Below are 10,863 nucleotides of genomic sequence, written 5' to 3' on the forward strand. Positions count from 1 at the left end.
ACGAATATGAATATATATATATATATTTATTTATTTATTTATTTTCTCAATGATCGAGCAGCCCTAAGCTACAACATATTTAAGTCATCAACCCCTGAATATCCATAGCTCATAGTTCTCAGGCCTGCAGATGAGTTTTTGCAAATTGAAAACCAAATTGCAAATGAAATCAATTAAAATAAAAAAATATATATTTTATGGAGTGTGACATCAGCAGACAAAGGTGGCAGTGTGACAGATGGAGCAAATACAAGGTTAAAGTTTTCAATTGTTGATACACCTTTAGCAGTTATGTCCGTGATCTACCTGCTGATACAGACGCAGCTCTACTTTCCCACTGTGATTAACCTTTTGAAGAACTGGACCTCGTGTTGACCCAGGCTGATATGGAGATGGAGCTTTTAGGAAGCTTAGGGATTTCAATAAGCCTCGAGGTCACTGGAAGGATGTTTTAAGTTCAAGTGATACATCATGATATTGTGTGATATTTGCAAATTAGACATCAAGGAATCAAGCAGCTAAATTTCCCCTTACACAGTAATACACTTTGTCAGACGAGCCACAAAGTGCATATGTGGCATTGGTCCCAGAGGCTCAGTGATGTAGGTAAACCTACTAACCTGGGACTTGTTGATAACATGGTTGGCCTCCAGCTGGATGGAGAATTTCACCCCAAGTTCAGAAGAGAACGAGCCCATGGGCGACAGGGTTCCTGATGTCAGCACAATGCTGTGCACCGACTTACTCAAACTAGAGAAAGCCTACAAAGACACAAACACAATAAACCTCCAAGGGGTGTTTTAGCTGTATGCCATGAACATATCAAAACATTATTATTAAAAAAATATTTTCATAGTCTTTAAAATGTTCTTTATTTTGGTGACAAATTGTACCAGCCCTTAGCAGGTAACCTTAATTTCATACCCTGTTAAGTCATAAATATAATTGTTATAGACTCCAGTAACAGATCATTGCGGCCTACATGGCAAGGTGTGCCATCTCTAACCTCTCACCACAGCGGGGTTAAGGCACCAGAAGCTGAGTGTCAGGACTTCTGTCTTGACTCGAGCGCTCTGGCGTTGTCTGTAGCGTGGCCGAACAATAAAGCCCTGGGCGTCAGCGGCATCAGGTGGGACCTGGTTCGTCCAAGCATAGGTTTTCTGCAGAGCTACACGGTAGTCCTCAGCAAACCTACAGATACACAGAGAACAGAGCCATCGTTCAATTCTATACCCTTTACAATGATTAATCTGAGACACTGGCATGATTTAGGATTTTGGTCAGACTTCTTTGGTTTGTCTCTGACCTGCAGCCGTCCTCAGAGGAGTAGATAAAGCCAAGCACCATGAAGAGGTTTTTGAGGACAGTGGAGGTAGCTGAGCTGAGGGTTGGGACCTGAACCATATCCTCTTTACCATTGACCAACCCCACACGCTCCTCTTTCTCCAATACTGCTGCCAAGTTTTGCTGTCGCAAAGTAAGACAGTGGAAGACATGTAAGAAAAAAACAGTGCAGTCAATAATCAGAGAACATCTAAAACCAAATAAGAACATGCAGCTATATTTAAATAATCCTCTTTTTTTCTCTCTCTCTTTTTTTTTTTTTTTTTTACAATAAATATTCCACCCTGTTTTTTTTTTTTACCATAATATAAGTATTATATAAACTAACCAGCCAGGTTTCTCTGCATCATTTTAAATGCTGTAAAATGAAGTTATCATAAAATTATAAGATTGATTTATTTGATTAGGACAATGCACATCAACATTTCTGTACATGCGTCAGTGTTAACCAGTCGGATCCTTTTCAACTGTAGTCCTAGTTATCTAGCTTGCATGTCTTTATTGTGGGAGGAAACCGGAGGAAATCCACACAAACACAAGAAGAACATGCAAACTCCACACAGACAGGCCGTGCCCGGACCGGGGATCGAACTTTTGCCCAGACCAGTGATCAAACTCTGCAGTGCCAACTTGATGTGAGGCTAACCACTGAACCACCGTGATACCATATACCGATATATCTTTGATAAGCCAGAGTGCTGTCCAGTTACGCAGTGGGCACTTACACCCTCCTGCACTGGTAAATGTGGTAAACCTTAAAACTCTCAAAGTAGAGCAAATGTATTTGGTGTACCTTAAGCATAGTGAAGCTGTCAGCAGTGATGCCCAGGTTATGAAAGATACCCAGAATATCCTTCCCATTCCAGACTTTACAGGCGCTCTCATATCCCCGTTCAGACATCAAGCTTTTGCTCTCCTGGATCCAGCTACACAATGGACAAAGATACAACCACAGTTAATATGTACTAAGAACATGAGATCCACAGATGAGCAAAAATGAAGTCAATGAATCACTAACTTGATCAGACTATAGCAGAAGTTCCTTAGTGTCTCGTGTTTGGAGCGTCTGATGTTGCTGCTGACCATGCCGTCGAGCTCGTCCCTGGACGTCAGCAGACTGTTGTGGTCTAAAGTGTAGCTGGCGCTCTCCCTTGCACAATCCTCAATGTTGTGGGCCTCGTCCAGCACAACGATCTGGCCTGTCAGGTCAATCTCCATCTGGTGAAAACGTAAATTGAAAGCAAAAGAGTAAGTGGAGAGTATCCCATAACTCTATAAACTAATCTTGTTGCTCCCTTCCCCTGCAACGTTTTCCCCGATTGTTGTACAAGTTCTTCACCCACTCATCCAAACTCTACTCACACTCTCTCTGATCATTGGGTCCAGCAGGTAGTTATATGGGCAGAAGATTATTAAGGCATCCTGCATAAGTTCACGGGCAGCATAGTAGGAGCATGACCGGAGCCGTTTGCCGAGTGCGACAATGTCCTCAATGTCCCAGGCATCATGGAGTCCGTGGACCCGCTGTAGAGTGCACTGGTCCCGCATCCTCTGGACACCATGGTAGTAGTGGCATGACTTGCCCTGCAATATACAAATTCTTCCCTCAAAGTCAGCAGCATTCAAGGGATCATGAAACATGTTGTCTGACTGATCACATACAGTCCTTTATCAATGCAGGAACTTAACAAAACATAACACAACATGTAGCAATTGTCATAGATGCAAACATTCACTGATCTCCACACACTTTGGGGACAAGTGACAAGTGAACCAGATTTGTTTTAAAGATATAATTTTTTGTCATAGCTAGAGCTATAGAGAGGGGGGTGCAGCTAAAACCGGAATCAAGGACTCAGCCATACATGATGTCCAGGTGAGCTCACAGTGCAAGTCACTGGCACAAGAAGTGTCCTGGATTCAGTATAAACATATAGATAACTGCGCCACTGCTTTCACTGAGGCCTTTCCCACAAGTGCTTCACTCACCTACAAAACAAACCAAAAAACTTTATTGAAATGAATCCATTTTTAAATGATGATCTAACTATAAATTGAGGAATCTCTCTATGTGCGTGCTCTTGTCCATTGTCTTATGTTAATATCTCGAGAACTGTTCATCTGATTTACCTCACACTCGTCTTACGCGGTACCCAATGAACTTGACGTTGAATTAGAGCAGTTTAGACAGCGATATTTAATATTAATAAACTGTGAATTAGAATTTTGATCTTTTCTTCTTCAAAACATGACCAAATTAATCGTTGATCGATATAGTAGCAGATTCTGTCAATTGACTAATCAAATCATTGTTGCAGCTCTAGCTGTCATTTCAATTCTCTGAAAAACAATATAATGGGAAAACACTAAAACCTTTCCAGTTTTGGAATTCAAATTGTATTAAAAAGAAAACATGTTGAACTTTCAACTAACAACAGCTTAAAAGGCTTCAATATGTCATACCTTCCTTTTATTTGTCACAACTAATCCAGACAGTTTAAAATGTGCAACATTAGAAATTCTTAAATTTGTGAGATTACTGCACCGTTTAATTTCTTTTCTTCTCGTCTCCAATGTAACCAGAGGTGACATACACTATTTCAGAGGCTCCCTGTGATCAGGTGTTCCAGCTATTGTAGGGGTTTACATGTCCTGACACTCATACAGTGACTGTAGAAGAAAGTGTAAAGAAGCAGCCTCTCATGTACCAAGCCACAATTACACTGTCAACAGAGGTGTCTGCTTCAGATGTCCCACCCTGTTCTTTATGATTTAACAGCTTGAGGTGACACTGTCACACACAAATACAGTGGAGTCAGTAACCTCCAGACACAATAATTATCTCTGGATGGGATGAGTTCCCACAAGGATGCAATATTCTTAATGTGCCTCAATGCAGTTTTTTTACAACTTCATTAATCTATTTATGTATTTATTATGGTGTGCAATGTATGAATGAATGTGTGAATGTGCACCCTACAGTAGTAGCCCTCTGAATTTTGTTTTTAATAATAAAATGACAATAAAAGGCATTCTATTCTATGATGTGCTGAGGATACTTTGCTGACACTAAACCCTGTCTGCTCAGTGTAAGGGGAGTTGGAGGGATTAACAGCCATGCAGCCACATTTAGGGAAGTCAGGGCAGGTAACAACACAGTTAAAAGAGAAGGCAGGTGTTTTGACTGAGGACGCCATTAGCTGAACGATGTGTGTTTCTGTGTATGAATCCTTGTGTGTCTATACAGCATGGTAACCTAACGCTGAGTAGACTAGACCCTGAGGTGATAAAGACACAGCATCAGTAACACCCACTCCAGTGAGGGGCTATGACTGGGCCAGCTATTTCATATGACAAAGTGAGACAATTGCCATGGAAGGCAAACACCTCCAATGACAGCCTAATTGCCCTCATTGCAGTAAGAGCCTCAAGTTTAGGACAGTATGGGGTTAACAAGTGTCTCATGTCTCTAAAAGAAAGCTCACTCAATGGTTCTTGACATTTTAGTCCATCAAAAAGAGCCGACTGGACCAATTGTGGATATTGTAGCAGCATAATTGCTGCTCTGAGGCTACATTGTCAAAGGATTGTGTTCTGGTAGTGGTAGTTACCTGTGGGTTTGTGTTACTGGGAGACTGAAAGACTCAGCAGCAAAATGTCTAGTACATGTACAGTACAGGATAGTTTGGGGTCAAGTGAGTTTTATGTATGAGGGAGAGAAAACAAAAAAGTTCTAATAAAGTTTAAGGTCTTCTTCATGTTGTCATTGACTAGCTAGTGTCACCAGTTCATGGCGGTTTCATTCCATGGAGAAAGTGTGCTCAATCCTGGTTCAAAAGAGTCCAATCCAGGTCCAGAACAGTTTTTTTTTTTTAGGCAAGAGGGTGCAAACAAATATGGGGGCTGAACTGGCTTAAGTTATGGAACATAGCAAACATACAGGTTGTCAATTAGTTCTGGTCGGATGTTGGCAATGTTCACCTTTACCTTAGAGATCTCTTTGCAAGACAAATTTTAACAATTGAAGTCAACATGAAGGAAGTGAACCGCATGTATTCAAGTTGACCCCGCGGCTATTCTCTGTGAGGGATCAAAGAGCTGGGGTAAAATAGGTTTAATGCAGTGATACTTAATATAGGCCCACAGACCATTTTCTAATTCACAATAAAACCAAATTGATTAAAAAAATACATATTTTTGTACTTTGAATGCATATAAAGTGCCAAAGTGCTAAAAACAAGCTTCAATAAGCTATTCATTATTTCCATTTGTTATGTTTATGTTAATGGTTCGTGTTTGTGAATAAATTCAACATTTGCGTGATCGCATGATGGAAGAGTTTCCAGCTATGTTTAATGTACAAACTTTTTCAAATGTAACCAAAGCATTCACAACTAAAACGCAATTGCAGCTATTAAGTAAAATATTTGCTTTATCTGTCATACAGGTCTAGTGTCAATCCTTGTACTCATTTTGTTAAGTTAAATAAGTTAATTTCTAAATAAAGAATGTCAAAGAAAGCCGATTGTTTATTTAGGGTATCTGATCAATATTAATGTTTGTTTATTAACTGGTTCCTGGCCTTCTGTTGTTTTGCAAAAGTGGTCCCTGGGGAAGCAAGATGAGAATCCGTGGTTAAATGTGAGTGGTCATGCTCACATCTTTGGCATCCATCAGATCCTTGCAGCGTTCATTGCGGTTGGAGTGAGGTGCCACCGTCGAGTTGACACAGGTGTGACCTCTACTGGATAAGATGGTCATGGGCACACTGGAGTAAACCGTGCGCTTAAGCTCGTGGGTAATCTGAGTTATCTGTTTATGCGTGCGAGTGCCAAAGAAGATCTTAGAAATCTTCTTTTTGCCATCTTTGTCTTTGTCCTTCACACCGTCTTTGGTTGAAGCACACGGGCACCGGGAGCAGGGTTCAGGGGACTGGATAGAGAAAAAAGAAAGAAAATACTGAGAGGTAGTTCGCAGCTGGTCATTTCTGGGCTGATAAAACAGTCCTTTACAGTTGTGCCCATTCTATAAATTCCAGCCCTCCCAAATTCCTTGTTAAATATTTGACAAATTGTTGTTGCACAGAGAAGAGATGGATCAGAACCACGTTTCTTTGGATTACAGATTATCAGTTAAAAAATCTTACGTGACCCTCCTCAACAAGTAAATGCATTTACATTGGAGAATAAAAGTAGGGCTGCACAATATATTGTTTTTTTGTTTTGTTTTTTAAATCGCCATGCAATATGAACTTATGCGATAAACACATTGCAAAAGGCTGTGACATGAGTGAAAGACACTCCGATTGTTTGTGTTAGTAGAAAGAAAATATCAGTAGAAAACTGTACTTTCAAAAGTAACTTTTTTTAAAAGTGGAGGCTTTTATATTTAATTCAATGTTTAATTGTTCAATAAAATAATGTAGAAAATGATTTCATTTCATTTGTTTTCAATTCAACAAGCTAACTAAATCCACTTTAATATATCTCTTTATTTATCGCAAGTAATATTGTTATTGCGATATTCAACGTTTTCACATATTTCCCTCAGATTATCCAACCCTAAATGGAAGTTTAATGAAATTAAAGTATAAAGTAAGGGTGAAGCAGTCCCAGTGTACTAAGATACAAAAAGCTCCCGACTCATCATCACTGTCCGCTGTCTGAATAGGCTCTGTGATAGAACGTGTTGTATCCTCTGCAGAATTGTAGTGTACTCTAAAGAATCTGCATCCATACATAAGGTGTCCTGTCACGCTGTACTAGTTGACCTTTTTGAGTCTGAAAGATGATAGGCCGCCATTGTGGCGGCTGACAAAATCTAGCTGCTTCATAAGAGCCCATCTAGTGACGTGGCAGATTGTATTGAGCTCTTTTAAGCGGTGTACTCTTTGACTATTCAGTGGCTCACATACACCATCCAATCACAGACTTCTCAAATCTGGTATTGGAACTGTAATATCATTTTCTAGTCTAAAATACATCGTTATCAATATTATCAGTAGCCGCAGTAACTAGCACTAATATAAAAGGTGATTTACAAAAAGATAAATATAGTAACACATAAGGGTTAATATATTTTCATTTTCATATTACTGTTGAAAAGTGACTTTTTTCGTTACTCTCACTTCACATATTTACATTACTGAAAGCTTCTTTTTTTAACTACCATTTTATTTGTTAAATAGGCTTAATCAAACAGGCTTTAGGGGAAAAAACAATAATCAAGGCCTTCCTGCAGAAAGAACCCATACTTAGAATGCACTTAGACATAAAACACACCAAATTCTGTTTAAACTGATCCACTCCTTTTAAAATGGTTAGGTGCATGTAAATTCAGTGAAAATACTTACAGCAAACTAATATTTCAATAGTACTATATGTATACTATATACATCTTAAAAAGCAATATTAAAATCAAATGTTTGAGTCTATTCTGCATCCTTCTGGCAACCAGTAGATAGATCACATATGTTACAACAGGGTTTCACCAAGTCAAATTTAAGACTTTAAGACCTTTTTGGATGAAATGTAAGAACTTTATCACAACATCAACCAAGCCCTAAATTCACTTTTAATCATGCCAAGTCTCGTTAAACTTGCACTTCCCCATAGCTGAAGAATAAAATCTGTTTTTTGTTTGTGGTACAATCCGAAAGACTCGCGCCAAGACAGGAAAGCGGATTGGCTGTAATATAAGTTGCATGTTGGTTTAATTTGTAGTTGTAATACAGCAAAATTATATAAAGACCATCGAAAGAAAAAAAAACTACAACACCACGAATATTTACTAAAAAATAAAAAAGCACTAGAGGTAGTGTTCCATGGACGTAGGAAGATGAAGATCTAAAACACAAGAGAACCGTGAATGTAAGACTTTAAGGACTAAAATGTTGATTTTGAAATTTTAAAGATTTTTTATGAACCTGCGGAAAACCTGAACAAGGGTTTTAGTTTAGTAATTTATTTTAATTTTATTTATACTCTTTATTGATCCCTTATGAAGAAATTAAAAAGTTACGGTTTACATTTAGGTATAAATGACTGTGAATCACTTGAAGGACAGAGTGATCTTGAGAAGGACTAAATGAGTTGGGATTAAATTATTAACTTTTTCTAGGAGCAGCAGACAAAAGTGAGGCTGATGGATTTCTTTCCCTGGCTGCTCAGGAGTAAGGAGACCACAGATCAAAGTAGGAGGGTTTCAGATTTGATGTTACTCAAATATCTAAAATTGAATAATCAAATGCTTAACAACAGCAAGGAAGCTCTGGAAATGTGTTAAGTGCATGTGAAGGTTGGGCCACCTGGTTTAAAAAAAAAAGGAGATTTATTAAGTGATCATATGAGTAACAATGTAATAACACATATGTACAAATAAGTTTGTAGAGGATAAAAGGACAGAGACTGCAATTGATGACTTAGGGAAAGCCACAGGTGGCACGAGATAGAAGACAAGAAATTGCCTGTTTTCACTGAATCTTTTACTATGCATAATGCTAATTTGGATGGAGAATCAACAGTGTCCCACTGTGTGTCATCATAAATAAACTCTGCTTAAAACTTATTATTTGGATTATCTGCATTTAAATGTCATTAAAAAAAAAACATTACCGATGTTATTTATTTTGCAAAAATCAGGAATTTTCTGTCTAAAAATGATGCAGAAAAACTAGTCCATGCATTTGTTACTTCTAGGCTGGATTACTGCAATTCTTTATTATCAGGCTGCTCGAAAAAGTCCATAAAGACTCTTCAGCTGATCCAGAATGCTGCAGCACGTGTTCTGACAGGAACCAGGAAAAGAGATCACATCTCTCCTGTTTTAGCTTCTCTGCATTGGCTTTCTGTAAAATCCAGAATATAATTTAAAATCCTTCTTCTCACCTACATAGCTCTTCATGGTCAGGCACCATCTTATCTTAAAGAGCTCATAGTAACTTACTACCCCACCAGAGCACTGAGCTCCCAGAATTCAGAGTTACTTGTGGTTCCTAGAGTCTCTAAAAGTAGAACGGGAGCCAGAGCGTTCAGCCATCAGGTTCCTCTACAGTGGAACCAGGTTCCAGTTTGGGTTCAGGAGGCAGACACCGTCCCCACATTTAAGAGTAGGCTGAAGACTTTCCTCTTTGATAAAGCTTATAGTTAGGGCTGGCTCAGGAAAGTAAACCATCCTTTAGTTACGCCGCTCTAGGTCTAGACTGCTGGGGGGACTTCCCATGATGCACTGAGCACCTCTCTCTTCCTCCTTCTCTCCATCTGTATGCAACCTCATTCCATCAATGCATGTTACTAACTCGACTTCTTCCCTTTCTCGGAGTCTTTTGCTCTCTCGCCCCCAGAATCTTGCCCTCTCCTCTCTCCATCTATCGCTTCCTGCAGGTGTTTCTGGCTCTGTCATTGGAATCACCTGCTGCCTCCATGTTCCTGCTCGACACCCTCTGCTGCAATTCTCTCTCTCTCTCTCTCGCTCTCTCTCTGTTGGGTGATGTTACTTCTTGTTGAAGTTTGAAGTACTTTCAAACAAAACAAGACTAGCTTGCCCCTTTCTTCTCCTCATCCCATCCCCTCCTTCTCCCTTCAGTGCTTCACGCATTAACCCGCCCCCCAAATCCTTTTTGTTGGTTATTTGCTGGAACACTGTTTGTGTATGCTTCGTGGTGCAGGTGGGCAGTTTGTTTATGTTGCCGTTTGTAGACCCTGGGCTGTCTACAGAGACCACGTTGTTTTTTTTGTTTTTTTTACAGTGTGTCCTGAGGACAGGCAGCACGCGGATAGTGAGGAGATGTGTGCTGTATGTGACAAGAAATGCTGTAGCCTAAAACACCCGTGATATTGCTTAGAGCACCTTTAAGACCCCTAGGGGCCTAACATTACATATTGCATGTTTAAAGCAAAAAGAAAATTAAAAGTTAAAGTCATAAGTAACGCCACATTCATTCAGATAAAATGAATTTTGGGACAGCCTTACTTTAGACGTTTGTAAAACGTAAAAAAAAAAAAAGTGTCCTCTTTTGTCAGTTTTTATCATATCTTTTTTTAATATTGAAGAAGCATAACGCAAACAAATTTTTTCTTAAATCCTCAACAAATTACCTGAATGACGCCAAGTAAAAATGAAAGGTATGTGTTGTCACGCATTGCAACTTATGATGCAGATCAGAAGGTAGCACTTCTGATGACAGATGAGTAGCTCGAATTACCCGCTGGCTCAGATTTTCCAAGCATGTTCGTCCATCAAATATTACAATGTGTGATGGAGTGTAGGCCAAAGACAGCCCTTAGAGAGCAGTCTTTCGGAGTTAAGAGGGCTAACGAGCCCTGAGCCCATGTGAAAAATAAACAGAGGTGCTGCAGGGCCCCAACACCAGTTCAAGTTACCTTTCTCCTCTGGAACAGTTACGCTCCACAGCCTGGGCCCTGAGCCCGATCACCTTACCTGCTACTGCCACATTAAATAGAGCCATCCAAATATCCTGCCCCAAGATGGCCAATAATTACTTATTCATTGGCAGGTGGG

The 10,863-nt window shown here is 39.5% G+C and overlaps 1 protein-coding gene across 3 annotated transcripts in view; it reads right to left on the bottom strand.

The window, feature by feature from the left end:
- brip1 (BRCA1 interacting helicase 1) overlaps window positions 1-10,863 on the bottom strand; it is an 88,537-nt gene that overhangs the window by 68,162 nt on the left and 9,512 nt on the right. For all 3 annotated transcript variants that reach the window (XM_032508254.1, XM_032508257.1, XM_032508253.1), the window contains exons 7-13: window positions 6,004-6,276; window positions 2,707-2,928; window positions 2,363-2,562; window positions 2,138-2,270; window positions 1,307-1,467; window positions 1,014-1,191; window positions 621-761 (exon numbers count right to left, since the gene is read on the bottom strand). In XM_032508254.1, coding sequence (XP_032364145.1) covers window positions 621-761; window positions 1,014-1,191; window positions 1,307-1,467; window positions 2,138-2,270; window positions 2,363-2,562; window positions 2,707-2,928; window positions 6,004-6,276 — 1,308 coding nt within the window. The remainder of the gene's footprint in view (window positions 1-620; window positions 762-1,013; window positions 1,192-1,306; window positions 1,468-2,137; window positions 2,271-2,362; window positions 2,563-2,706; window positions 2,929-6,003; window positions 6,277-10,863) is intronic.

Source organism: Etheostoma spectabile, chromosome 3, assembly GCF_008692095.1.
Source record: "Etheostoma spectabile isolate EspeVRDwgs_2016 chromosome 3, UIUC_Espe_1.0, whole genome shotgun sequence".
In the NCBI taxonomy this organism is placed as follows: domain Eukaryota; kingdom Metazoa; phylum Chordata; class Actinopteri; order Perciformes; family Percidae; genus Etheostoma; species Etheostoma spectabile.